We start from the raw sequence: 15217 nt of genomic DNA, 5'->3' as shown, positions 1-15217 counted from the left end.
GAATATTAAAAAGCCAGAAAACAAAATAATGAATAGCTTTAATCTCGTCATCAGCTGACACGATTATATCAGCCAAAAGGAGTGCTTTCTATTATTGTATTAATATAGCTAAAGCAAAATACAGCAATGTTTTTTTCTTATAATATTTTCCATGTTTTCTCTACAATTTTAACTTATTTTATGAGTTCTATATAGTTGCAACTTATGGGCAGTATTGTACGATTATGCAATACTGCTCATTGTTATTTATGTATGCACGGTTATGTCCATCTATTATGATCGTTGAATGTTTATTTTGTTTGTTATAAGTACTACAATAATTTATATTTGCACCAAGTTTTATAAAAAAATGTTTATTAACCTTCTGCATACGACTGATACAACATGTAAACCGCATGTGATGGTACAACACGGAACACTGTAAGCAAAGGTTTAATGGAGATAATTGACCAGTTTTGAAAATTCTCCTAATTTCATAAGCCAATGTATGTCACATTCTGACATAAGAAACCGAACAGAACTCAAATGAGAATCTCATTTAGTTTTTAAAAAAATGTTATTACACCCAACATGACTAAGGGTTAAAAAATCATTCAGTTTTAGACAGTTCAGGTAGGTATAATGGTAGGTAAAATAAAATACCTTTAAATTTCAATATTAATTACTAGTTTTTTTTCTGTTGCTTGACAGTAAAACAATTTTAAAAATGGTTGCTAATCAGGAAATTTAGTTTCACATTTCCTAAGTTTAAATTTTTTGCCATGTATTGCTTTTTATTAACTTAATAAATTTTATATTTCAGCATATTTGGCTCAAACATTTACGTACGATTGGCAAGCACCCTTTGCTGTTTACTTCATGGCACAATGTATCGGTCTGTCTACAGCTTTTACTTGCAGTCCAATATTTGTGAATGATATCAAGATCTATGTAATGGCTGGACTGATGATCTTTGGATTATTGCCATATTCTGTGTTGGAATTAAGACTACACCGCCAACAAAAAATTCAGGATCGAACAGCTGAACTATAAGGATAACCAGCGAGAAATGCTGCGTTCCTGACACAAACACTTGAATTGAAACTTTTTGCTTAATTTAATGCTTTTTTGTGATCTGAGTCATTAAAAAATCTAATCCTCATATTAAATATGTGTAAATTTATTGTATATAACTGATATTTTATCCATCCAATTCATGTGATGTTTCAATTTTTAACTATGTTATTTTTTGTTTATTTTTATTAAGGTTCTGTTCCTGTTAACCCTTTGGCGTCATTTCTATATATTTCTTTTTGACGCTCTAATTGCAAGAAAAAATAGATATTTTAATATTTTTTAATTATAAAAAAGCAGTCTTATAGCTTAATGATCTTTCTATCGGAATTATATTTGTACTAAAATATAAAATCAAAAAAAGTAGTTTGAATTTTTTTTTCCATTCATATTCGATAATTTGCCAATAATTGTCTTTTTAAATTAAAGAAATTTCACTAATGAATAACTATTTATCTTAGATCTAAACAACTGCAAATAAATGCAAATTTTAAAAAAAATATTGTTTGGAAGTGTGCTGTATATGGAATATTTTACCTTTATCGCAGAAAAAGACACCGCTTGTTTCATGCGGTATTTCAGAACCATAAAATATTAAAAATTCTAAAAGTAATATTTTTCACTCATTTTGACCTAAATTCAGCATAAAAGGTATGAAAAATATGCTTAATAATAATTCTGTGTCAAAGGGTTAAAAATTTGAAACTCGTTTAATAGTGTTTATAATTTTTATTTATAATTTTAATTATAATTTTTATTTATCCTTCTTACGCATCACTTTTTGTATGTATTTTGGATAGATTTTATTTCATGTTTTGTCGTACTTTGGGTATTATTTTTATTTATTCTTTTTCTGTATCATTTTTCGCTAAAGTTTAATGTTTCATGGTTTAAAAAATTATTTATTTGTTATTGTAAACTTTTACTGTTATATGAACATTTACTGAACTATTACTTAATGCTATGTAAAAAATCAGCTGCGAATATTTTAAAATATAAGTGTTGTGTACTTTTCAATTCATCTTCATACTTTGCATTGCGACATGGTTTTAATGCTTGTCTGCTTATAAAAGGAATTCTAAAACTAATAAAAAGTGATATATATTATTTTAAAAATTATCATTAAACCGTTTTTAAAATTTCGCCTTTACACTTTTTTCAGCTTAAAAATATTTACTCTGTTTTTAAGTTTTAATTTTAATCTTTCTCTAAACATTAATGAACTATTAAAATAAAAGCTATTGATCAAAATAAAAAAATTATAAAATTATGGATTGAGTCTTTCATTTTTAAAAAATCTCAATTTATGGAACTATATTAGTAGTGCTGAAAAAGCAAGTATATTATTAATTAAATAAAGAAAATACTTTCGCAGTTATTTTCTATCTTGAAATCACTCTTCTAAAAAAACATTGTTTTATTAAATTATTATTTTAAGAAAAAAACATCGGTTATATTCGTAAAATACGATTGGAAATGGATATAAAGGGTTAATAAATTTCTTCCTTTAAAACAAAATATTAAAAAAAAACGAGTTTATTACGTTAAAAAAAATTTAAAATTTCATTTTCTAATTATGAAGTATTTTGTGTTGCTAGACCAATTTAAACCAAATGTACTTAAAATGCATTACAGTTTCTAGTCATTTTTCTAAAGTGAGTACAAAAGTGTATGCATAACATTTTCTTATTTATATGTGCCATATAAAAGTCAATAATTCTAATAAGTATTTAATATTGATGCAATAGCTAAAAATATATTCAATACACATATAAATCGATGCACATCAGCATTAAGAAAAAATTAAATGTCAAAAAACATTTCCAATTTTTCGCTATTTACCACTTCAAAAAACTGATTTGGTGATTTAATAACAAATTTTATAACTGTTAAACTGCATTAATTTTGTTATGCATTAATTAAATATTACTTAAAAATTACAAATTAGTTAATGCAATTCGCACAAGTCGAAGAAAAATAACAAACCCAGAATTTTGAATAATGATATATGTCTGCAAATCATATGTGCTTCTGTGAAATTAATGACATTAAAATTGATTCCTTTGGTATTTGATTCATTATTTCATAAAGTATCAGGTATTTAGAATAGTTTCACATAGTATAATTGTTATATCATAAGAATTAATTACACAATAATTCCATAGAGCACTTTGCTATAGAGCTGAATGAAATACTACAATTATGCAGCATTGTATTTACTATAATGTAGCAGTTTTTGTATAACATTGAATATATTGGGTCTTGCTATATTTATATCATTTTGAAAGAATATAGGCATTCTTAGTTATTAGTACGGAAAAAAATATGGATTGCCTTAATAACTTTTAATCCAATGTTCGGATTTATATGTTCGCAGATGCAGTCGTAATAATTCAAAGGCTAAGCTGAAATGTTCGAATTAAGTCATGCAGATAATACTTTAAGATACAAAATCAGGCACAAAAATTTACTTTCGCTGAATAAGCATGTCATTTTTACTGATTTTTTGAACCACAAAATAAAGGAGGAATAGCCACAATCTGAAAGATATAATGTTACTTGAAAGCGCAGTTGCTTAATGCAAATATTTTACAACGGTTAAAATACTCTTGATTTGGTGAACAAATTTTAACACTATTTTAAACTATATAATTTCAAAATTTAAACGAAATCAGTTAACTTTTGAGAAAAGAAAATTTAAAAATATAAATTTTTTAAAACATTTTATTACGCATAGACTAATCGGCGGATTTTTTTTGTTCAAAATTTGTGTGCTGTCTCTTAAAATTGCATAATTTAAAATGAGTTAAATATTTGCAAACTTACAATTCGATATTACTTTAAATTAAACTGGCATTAAGTGGTCCAAATTTTGATCTCTCCTTTGAATAAAATATTGGTATCATATTTTCCAGACTTCTACTACCCTCCATATTTTGATAAATAAAAATCGAAATTATTCATCAAAAGAATGATGCATTCAGTCAGAGAAAGGCCGGTTTTGTATCTGATTTAGGAAATATCGTATGCACAAAGCAATTAGAATATTTAAGAGTGAACCCTAGAACAATTAAGGTTACATTTTAGCACTACGAAATTCAAACGCAAGATTAAAAAAATTTAGGTATTTAGTTTTTTTTTTAATCTTGCGCACTATATATATAAAGCACAATTATGATTGTATCTTAGTGCATTAAAATTCGAACACAAGATCAAAAATTGTTTAAGAATACAGTGTTTAATCTTGCACACTGTGCATATAAAGCATAATTAAAATTGCATCTTAGTGCGGGAAAATTCGAACACGAGATCAAAAAGTATTTAATTGTTCAATATTTTAGTTTGCGCACTGTATATGTAAGTGATTAAAACACGGTGATTCCTGATTAATTAAATATTGAATGTCCTGACTGAAATTAAATATTGAATGTCAACAAAAATAATGTAAGACATTTTATGGGAAAGTATATATTTAAGGAGACCGATTTTAACTAGAGTAGCTGAAGAAAATAACTTATTTTTAACTTTGAAAACATTTGATGTTTTCTTTTGAACGGGAATTCGAACAAAATATATAATGCTTTTAAAACTATCATATTCATCATTCTTGACTTTTTTCTTTTGATTTTTTTCTTGATTTATCTTATTTATATCTTGGATTCATTTACTATATCAAACAAGGTCTTATGTAATTCACATGATAAATTACTTTTATGCGTTCTATATAAAATATAATGTATTAACTAAATATAACTAGTTAAGATATACATTAGCACCGCCTTTGATGAAAAAGTAGTGGCCTTGAGTACGACCTTACAGCAGCTACTAGCCCTCCAACACAAATTTGAAAATACATTCCTGCTCTTCACGGACTCACAAGCAGCCATACAATCAATGAACAACATACATACAATGAATACATACAATGAATCAATGAATACATACAATGAACGTCCCTTGACACCTGAGATTTCCCTATGTCAAGACCTCTTGAGATCTTTATTTTTGAGAGGAAAATGAATAGTCCTCCAGTGGGTGCCAGTCCATTGTGGTGTTTGGGGCAATGAGCAGGCAGATTTACTTGCCAAGAAAGGTGCCAATTTGCTACAACAACCAAATACGGCAACTTCCTTTTGGAAAATCAAACTGTTCCTTAAAAATTTATGTAAAACCAACTCAGTGCGAGACCTTCAGACTCGCACAGCTGTGAAAAGTTGGAGAAATGTAAGCTCTTCTTTAATTCCCGACAAGCTAAGGCGTGATTCAGTTGCGGCCTTCCGCTTACATACAGGCCACGATTGTCTTTCTGCTCACTTATACCATATAGGTCTTTCCACCACGCCTTTTTTTCCACTTTGTAAATCTGGAGAGAAATTGGGCAGGGACCACCTGCTTCTATGTGGGACCCTTCATGGACATACTGAGTCCTCAAGATATTGGGAAGCAAGAGAACTTTTAAGGCAATGACTTCGGTCTTCTTTCTTTGTTATCTTACGTAAATTTGTATTTGTTATTCATTCCATCTTTCTATTTGTACCTTTTTGCCTTGCCATTGGAAATAAATATAAAAATAAAAAAAAAGTTAAGACTCCACGTAGTTAAAGATACTTAATTAAATTCATCTCCGTTGCTAAACAAAGATTAGTTAGATTCTTGTCGAAAAAGACATTTCTCTTAACACCGTTAAATATTTCTTGAAGAGGGTGATATCTTGATGTAACATTAAGAAAACTAGTAAACAACAGCTAAAAGTTACAAAATATTTACATTTTTAAGAAATAATTTATGTTATTTGTTTTTACAAGGATTTGTCAAATAAGTTACTAATTAATAAAACTCAATAAAAAAAGGATATAATAAATTAAATATCTATTTTTGATAAAATTAGATATATTTATTTTAATAATATGAATTTTATCGGAAATACTTTCACTCTGATCTTTGACAGTTTAATATAAGTTATTGGTTTAAACATTCCTTTTTTAATTCATTAAAATTACACTGAAAAAAAATTGCATTATGAAAAAAACATAATATTTTTTATTCCAGTTGCTTCTCCTTCCTGTTGTTTTCAGAACAATAAATTTTTTTTCTGCCAATTTTTACCACACGGAAAATAAATAGCACCAAGCAGTCATAGTAAAAAAAGTCATTAATTTAAAATTGGCGACAGAAATATATTTTTATTTCCTCAAATAAAATACATAGATATTAATAAGCGCAATATAAATAATCTTCACAATCTACACTTTAAAGAAGGGGGAATTTAGCACAAAAATTAATTCATACAAAAATGCACGTAGAAAAACGCTGGAATTAATTAGATTTTTTATGCAAAATCTAATATCTCACCTTAGAAACGTTATAAAAATTAAATCTATCGTCAATTGTGAACTAAAATTGCCATTCGCTTCCGAGCCATAATAAAGAAGAAGGCTAAAATACAAGACCTTGGATAACATAAGGTAGCAAATTAGCATAAATTTAATAAAACTATTACCATTTGAAAAATTTTGCACTTGATAAAAGAAATACACATTTAAAAAACTACACACTTAGAAATGAACACTTAGAAAAAAATATGGTTTAAAATTCACCAGAATATGGTAACATTTAAAGTATTTCTGGTTCTATGGAAGCACCAAAGAGCTCGGTAATTTTTACCGAAGATCTTCCGCAATGAATTTAGTAAAAATTAACATTAATATATGAATTTATAAAATTTGAGGAATGTGCAAAATTTGGTAATTTTATCATAATACCATAGAGTATGAAAACTTAAAGTCAAATAGAATATATCCCAGTAAATTGAAATAATATTCCAATAAAAAACATTTATTGCTAAATTAAATTTTTAGTTTTTAATTATTTACTAAATGCGTGGTAATAAAAGAACTGTAATTTTGAAAATCAGAATTACCAATGAACCGTTACCATATGAACGGGAAATTACCAAATAAATGGTTTAAATACCATTTATTTAACCAGAATTACAGTATTTTTTACCAGAAACGTCATTACCGAACAGAACAGTAATTTTATCAAAAAAATTTTCTCCGTGTGCTTTAATCGAATGAGATATGTTGTTAACGCAAAAAAAGGAAACGAAGAAAAGAAAAAAGACTTAAAAGGGAAGATATCATTATTGCACGAAATCACAGTCAACTTATTTTGTATACATAATACTTTCTGCTGAAAAGCACACAATGCTCTGTTGAATGAAATGTTCTCTTCCAGTATCTATTCTACAGAAAAGTGGATTTGTGATAGTATAGAAAAATTTCTAATAAATTAAATTTCCCAAAAGCTAAATTTTTCCTCCACATCTATTGTTATGGAAGAAGGTCTTTGGCTACCAGTGCATTTTTATTTCAATATACAAGATTATTAAGTCCTTGTGGAATCACTAAAAATCTATTTTTCCACTATAAATTTCTTACTTTCTATATAAACTAAAAAAATTTAACCTGAATATTGAATAAAGGAAAATATTTTTTGGTTAAGGATTTATAGAAACCTTGAATTTCATTTCAGAATAATATATGGTTACTTTTAAACTTTGTAATATTCAATTCTTTAAAAATAAATAAGTAAAAACACTATATTTTAGCCGTTTAAATTTAGGTTTTCATAATTTGCGTCAACAAATAAATTGAAAAAAATTACAGCGTTATCTACTCCAAGATAATACAAAAATATGTATTCCTTTGAAGGTGGATTGAAAATTTTTTTGTTTGTTCTACTTCAGATAATTTTACTTTTCTCAAGAAGGGATAAATCAAGTAGCGTATGATTTTAAATAAGAAACATTCCAAGGATTTAAAAATATAAAAGCAACTCTATACGTGTATTTTGCAAAACAAAATTATGAATCCTGTCCGAGATTTGACTTTTAATATGATTCACAGTTTTGAAATAGTGTTGATTCAATAACATTGAAAAACCTTTTCAGAAGCTTTTTAACATTATCATGATAAAATTGTAAAGAAAAATGAATTATTTGAAAGTAGTATACTTAAATTTTAGGTATCATCTAAACTGTTTCCATTAAGTCTTATAATTTTCTATCTAGTAATAATAATGTAACAAAGGTAGAAGCTTCTGACAACACTAACTTTAAAATTCTGATACAAGCTGAAATATTAGTTTTATCAAAAAATTTTATTCTTATTTTTAAAAAAAAAGTATTAAAGGGGAAAGTAATGATATTCGTGAGCCGAGAGTATTGAAATTAAGTATGAATATTTATAATTAAAATATAACATAATGTTCATTGTAAAAATAGGGTATTTTGTTTAAATATAATTAGAATTAGGCAAGATTTTTCTTTAATTTGGACTTGACACTGCAGTGTAATGGGTGATTATTAATTTGAATATTTTTAGTAAGAGATTTTCATGTATCTCGTGTTACATGATTTCAGAATAGTTTATAGAAGACACATAAGACATTGACTTAAAAACACAAAGTCATGCTAGTTTCGATAATTTACCCACGATTTTAATGACTTTTAATTTGCATGATAATAAAGTCAACACTTTTGTTTCACAATTATAAGTTATTGGCAGAGTTTATAATAGAATAAAATGTAAATTAATTGCTCTTGGTTATGCAAAGTCCTGTTTGATTTAATAATTAAATTAACATTTCAAATGCGGTTGTGATATATTGCAATAAAATTTACCAATTTGATTTAAAACTATAAGTTATACGCATAATTGATCTACATGAAATGTTAATCGATTGCATTTGGTTCACAGAAAGTTGTCTTAACTCCTATGCTTAACTCAAGATTTCGAATAATTTTTATATGTAATAATAAAGTCTATACATTAGATTCAAAGTTATAGATTATCGATGTAGTTATGCCAATATGAAATGCTAATTTACAGCACTTGATTACATAAAGTCATAGTTGTTCCGATAAATAACTCAAGATTTCAAATATCTTGTAATAAATAATATTATTTAAAATCTACTAGCTTGATTCAAAACTATAAGTCATTTGGATAGTTATTCCTGTATGAAATGTTAATAAATTGCACATTTAGATAAAATAAAGTGCTTAAGAGGGCAAAACACCTATTTTGATAGTTCATGAAGTAATAAAGCAAATTTGTCCTGAAAAGGATAGTTATTGAGCAATATTTTTTTTTATGTTTAAAAATTTAGTTATTTTGTATTTATAGAATATTACTTCACTTTATTCATATAATTATTAAATGCAAAGTTAGTTTACAATGCTAGTAATACGTAAAGGGAAACGTTATTTCTAACTTTCCATATCAGTATTTATTATTATTATTATTATTATTTTTTTTTGGAAAAAGTCTCCTTAAGTTTTAAATCACTACATTAAATACGAAATTTATTAGAAAATTCATAAAAAATATGATTAAAATTTTATTTAAAAATCATTAAAAGACAATTTTTTTCTTAATATTTTAAATATTAATATAATACTATAAAAGCACTTGACACAGATTTATTTATTTTTACTTAACACAATTTGCAATTAATTTTGTTTTAAAAATATTTTCAGTTTATATTTCTAGACAAGCGACACTACATCCCAAGTTTAAAATAAATTAAAAGATCTTATAATAAGAAGTACGAATGTCATCTTTAAAAATATTTCAATTAATTACAAATTCAGTTTATACAAATAAATATTTCTTCACTTCCCAAAATTCAATGCTCAAAATTTTACATAAAGATTTATGCATGTTAAAACAATTCTTAAAATATAAATAGTTTTACGTAGAATTTGATTTTTTGTATTCATTTTTTTCATTTGTATAATTTAAATAAATAAAATATCAGTTTTTTATTCAAAAGTACTAAAAAATTCATTTGTAAAACAATTTTAATTAGCCGAAAAATATTATATTTCCTTGAAAATATTGAAATTTAAATTTAAATGGATAAAAAATTTCACAAAACACTTCCTGAACAACTTTTTATTCCTTAAATGTACATGCTGCCATCTAACGCAGGTAAAGAAAAACGAAAATCCTCAAGAAAAATTAAATATCTGAGAATTGAAATTTTATTCATAACTTACAGGACAGAAACTTGTATTCTTTTAGTGATCAATTAAGACGCAATTAACGATTCATTAATCATAATAATCCATCCCAATCGTATTAATCTCATTAATCCATCAAAATCAGATTCTTCTTAAAATTTTAAAAATACAAATTTGTCTTTTTAATGCAACATACTCATTTCAATACGGCGAGATAGCAGAATATTAATTTCTATTCTCTTGCATCTTAACAGGAGTGAAGTGACTTCCTTTTATTTAGTCCAATTTATGTATCCTATACTTTGGCAATGCCAGATAAAGACATTATTCCATTCTAGGCGATGCTTTCGTGAGGTAATATTTTAATTAAAAAAAAGTAATTATTACATTATGCACCAAACGACTTCCATCAGGTTTTCTTCATAGATAACCTTAATAATTTTTTTTTCCGATTAAGGAATAGGAATGCATTTCATGTGCTCTGTATTCACCACCCAAAAATATATTTTACGAATCACTTTCACAACTAAAATCATTAATTTACCCATATTGAAAAGGGAGCCAATTAATATTAAAATGAAGGAAACACAGAAAAGTTTTTTTTTAATATAACGAATTACTATTAAGGATGACATGGTTAAAAACATTAAAATTAGTTTGAATACCTGGCATAACACGAAGGAGGAGAACTCGCTATCCACCTTCTCTCAATTACACACGGAAATTAAATCATACTTTATCATGTTTTGATATTTTAAATTTCGTTATACAACTTAATGATTCATTAGGATTTTTTTATTGATTTAATTTTATAATTTATGATCCCTAATAGAGTACAAGAATTTCAAAAATTCATATTGAAAGCGATGATTTTGAGACAACCTGAATAATCTAATTTGATTTTTTCTCCGGAAACATTTTATTGTAGCATTCCATTTGTGCAAAAAATTATATTTTGGATAATAACAACATTATTTGCAATTATAATATAACGTAAATAGAAGTAAAGAAATTACATGCCTCAGAAAAATTTGTGGCAAGAACCCCTCAATATTTTTCTTCTTCTAATATATTCTAATATATTTTCTTCCTCAATATTTTTCTTCTTCTAATATATAATTCTTCTAATAATAATAATAATATAATAATAATAATAATAATAATATAATAATATAATAATAATAATAATAATAATATAATATAATAATAATAATATAATAATAATAATATAATAATAATAATATAATAATAATAATATAATAATAATAATATAATAATAATAATATAATAATAATGATATAATAATAATAATATAATAATAATAATATAATAATAATAATATAATAATAATAATATAATAATAATGATATAATATAATAATATTATAATGAAAATCTAATATGATGAAGTTTTAAAACAATTTGCTCATGAGCAAACAAGCAAGATAATGCAGAATTTAACTTTACTATATTTTGTTAATTCACCAACGACTTTGTGCTTTAAGCATAAACTGTTAATTGTGAAAAACTTCTTTAAGAAACTATTTTCTTAAAAGGTCTTAGATTACTTTGGCTTAATCAGTTTCTTTGGGAAGAATAAAAGATAAAAGCTCTTTCACTTTAACTAAGAAATAATATCAAGCGTAGATTTTCCCTTTGCCTATACCAATCTCGACGCACAATTATGACAGTGATTTGCCAAAGTGCACTAATAATTCCATTAGTGATTATGTTGCTAATTAGTTTATATCTTAAAGGTACTATTTCTTTGCTCAAAAATCAGTTGAATAAATCAATTTCTTTGAAAAAAAATTAGCTTTGACTAAGTGATAATATCGAGCATAATTCGTCCACGTGTCCAAACTAATCCGAAAACATATTTGCCTCTATGTCTATAATCTACCAAGTTTCATTAATAATTCGGAACACGACTATATAACTAATTAGCTTGTATTTTTGAGGCGTGTTTTGGCTCAAAATTCATTTGAGTTAGTCAGTTTCTTTAAAAAGAAACTTAACTTTGTCTAAGAATAATCTCAAACAAAATTGTTTAACGCGTCCAAACCAATCCTAACAGTGAGCTCACAATTGTTAATAGGTTAGCATTCTACAAAAGTTCATAATTAAGTCTGATCCTTAAGACTTTTCTTTTTCAAACTCATTTTTAGAGCACAATTTTTTGTCTCAAAAATCAATTCAGAAAAATCTGTTTTTTTCTTTTTAATGAAAAAGAAGAAAACATAAAACTGTTTATAATTTGATTAAGAAATAATATTTTAATAATTCATGTGTCTATACCAATCCCAAAACACATTCACCAAATAAGTTCAGAATCTATCCATCCAAGTCCATTAATATATTTGATCTTGACTACATTACTAATTTACTTGTATCTCTGAGGTATTATCTATTGCCTGAAAATCTAAGAAACGAGAGCCAAGAGTTTTTATTGTAAAACATAAGCAGAAAATTATAATTTAGATTGTATTTTTTATCTTTATGTATGTCAATTTCAAAAAATTTTAAAGGAAATGATTTTATTTATTGAACGAAAAAATTTTACCTCTGAAGTTATTTGAACATATTGTAACTATTCTAAAATTATTCCATTTATGCTCACTAATAAACGTCTTAAGGATATATGAAATAAGATGTTCACTAACACATATAAAGATTTTGTGAGAAACTTTATTGGTTAAAATGACGCTCCTTACTATAAAAATATTATTTGCTTTAAAACTAATGTCAAGTTTGTACGAGAAATCTTTGGTAACTAATTTAGTTACCTTTCAAAATTGCTTTGTACGACATGTAAACTGTAGCATGGTAACCAAACCAAACGCCGATTATATTTAAAATTTTTGAAAACCATTTTAAAAACGATTAAAAATAGATCTAAAGAATTACCTCGCAACTGCGTTTCTATTTTAATAAAAATATAAAATTATTCTAAATAAATACTTAACATATGACTAAGTATTCATTGTCATTTAAATTATTCTACTAGTCATTTTAATGGCGAATTAAGAAATTAAGACAACCCTAACTAAATGAATTTAAATAAATATTTAACGTGTAACTAATTTTTAACACTACTTAAATTGTTAATAAAAACAACGTAACAAAATGAATAATAACCATAGTGTTATCAATATATAGAGAAATACCCGAGTTATGGTTCACCATAAGATGCATGTATATATGTATAAAAATATATGTATGAAAATATATGTATAGATTTTCATTCAAATTTCAATAAGTAATAATAGTTATTTTATTTTATTTAATATGTACTACTGCTATCGAAATCAATAAAATGTTTCAGTTATTTTCAACTTAAAATTGCTTTGGAAGTTTATCAATGTTTGTTATTAGAGTAAAAATTGCTTTTTTCATATAATGCTAGTTTTTTGTGAGTTACAGACAAAGTTTAAAGCAAATTTTACGATTCATATTTTCATCTTTTGTAGAATGCCTCCATGACATGTTATTATAGTACCGTCTTGTCAGAATGGTAAAGATATGCTTTTTTTTGTTTGTTTACTAACGAAATTGATTTTTTATGCAATTCTTTTCTGAACAAAGTCATTCATCAAAACCTTTTTCTCAATAAATATATTAGAGTAAAAATCTTTAATTTTGAATATAGACTGTCTTTCTTTAACTGCTATTATATTTTCATAAGTATTTTGAAACGCTGAAATCCAAGGATAGGAAGCTTAATGTAAGGCCTTGGCTTAAATAAACATCAGTTACTAATTCCCCACCACTATCTCATTTTAAATTTTTAGTTCGTTTTAAATGAGAATTAGAATCTTGGTAATACTTAATAGCTATCTAGACCATTGTTGGCGAAATATTTTACAGCTTACAATTGCCAATATTCACTTTAATTTCTTAATCTGTGAGCTGTCGGAGCTTTGTCACTTTCCATCTCACTCTTTTGTTTAAATTTATATTTTGATAAGAATTATTTCCCCGATTTTCAGAAAATAATGAAAATAATTACCTTTTATTCATGAATTTCCTACAAACTTTATTTTATCAAGAATGAAATTAATTTTTGATAATATCTGTCTCAAATATAATATAAATTAATACTTTAACTCATTTCCTCTATAGTATCAACTACAGAAACCTCATGACACAATCCGTGTTTACATAACGAGTTTCCTAAAAATAATTGTTATTCAAATGCAGGTTATAATAGTAATAAATATTTATTTGGTACCACTCAAAATATATATTTTCATTTTCAGAAATAAAACTCTTACTTATGACGATTCAACAATCCTTGAACTATATTTCGTTACTATTGAGAATCATTACGTTACTAAATCACGTGATTTGTCACGAAACGCAAACTTTCAAATATATGACCAAAATGTTTCCTCAACTCGAAACTTCATCGTAATGCATTGTGGAAGATTGTTAACTAGAATGACAAAACTAGAACGAAGACTAGACGATCGAAAATAAAGTAACGAACTGTATGGTGGTCAAGGAGCTTCACGTCATACTGGGAGGACTCCGGGTTCGAATACCGCTTCGGACATGAGAGTAATTTATCTATTTGTTCTATTGTGCATTCTTCAGCAGTTGGGTAGAAATTAATTCACCTGACCTGTATTGTGCATAAAAAATGTTCAATATATCAGGCACACTGCCAATATTTTTTTTCTATTTAGAAACACATAGAATAACGAAATATTTCCTTACTCTTGACGAAATTCACTTTCTCGAGGAATTTATTTAGTCACTTATATGGAGTTTTTGCTCGTAGCATATAACCAAACACGTCAAAAGAAAAGAAAAATACTTGACATTTAAGTATCCATTTTTTACAGTGTCTGTATAAGCAATTAATATAGTACTAATTTGTTATATTTTATATACTTTTACGGAGTATTTTAATACTAAGAACAAAACTGCCTTCGATAAAAAAAAATATTTTAGTTATGTTTTTAATATTTTAAGTAAAATAGTTCTCTGGTTGTCCTTTACATCTCTCTAGTTTCTAATAAGGTGATATATATCATGGTGAAGACATCATAAATGGATTTGATTCTAAATTGATGCTTTGGATAAATGCGATATCTCCACTGCTTTGCAATTAGCGTGATCCGGGGACATTAGA

At 25.9% G+C, this 15217-nt stretch overlaps 1 protein-coding gene across 2 annotated transcripts in view; it reads left to right on the top strand.

Annotated features, from left to right (window-relative positions):
• The window catches only part of LOC107456550 (N-acetylglucosamine transporter UNC93A), a 56684-nt gene extending 55149 nt beyond the window's left edge, over positions 1–1535 (top strand). For both annotated transcript variants that reach the window (XM_016074443.4, XM_071181436.2), the window contains exon 4: positions 803–1535. In XM_016074443.4, the coding sequence (XP_015929929.1) occupies positions 803–1032 (230 nt within the window). In that variant the 3' untranslated portion in view covers positions 1033–1535. The remainder of the gene's footprint in view (positions 1–802) is intronic.
• Positions 1536–15217: the final 13682 nt, after the last annotated feature.

The sequence above is a fragment of the Parasteatoda tepidariorum genome, chromosome 8, assembly GCF_982258835.1.
Source record: "Parasteatoda tepidariorum strain Cologne lab strain chromosome 8, Ptep-v5.0, whole genome shotgun sequence".
Classification (NCBI taxonomy): Eukaryota; Metazoa; Arthropoda; class Arachnida; order Araneae; family Theridiidae; genus Parasteatoda; species Parasteatoda tepidariorum.
Note: the sequence above shows the minus strand (reverse complement) of the source record. Positions and strands in the feature narration are given on the sequence as shown.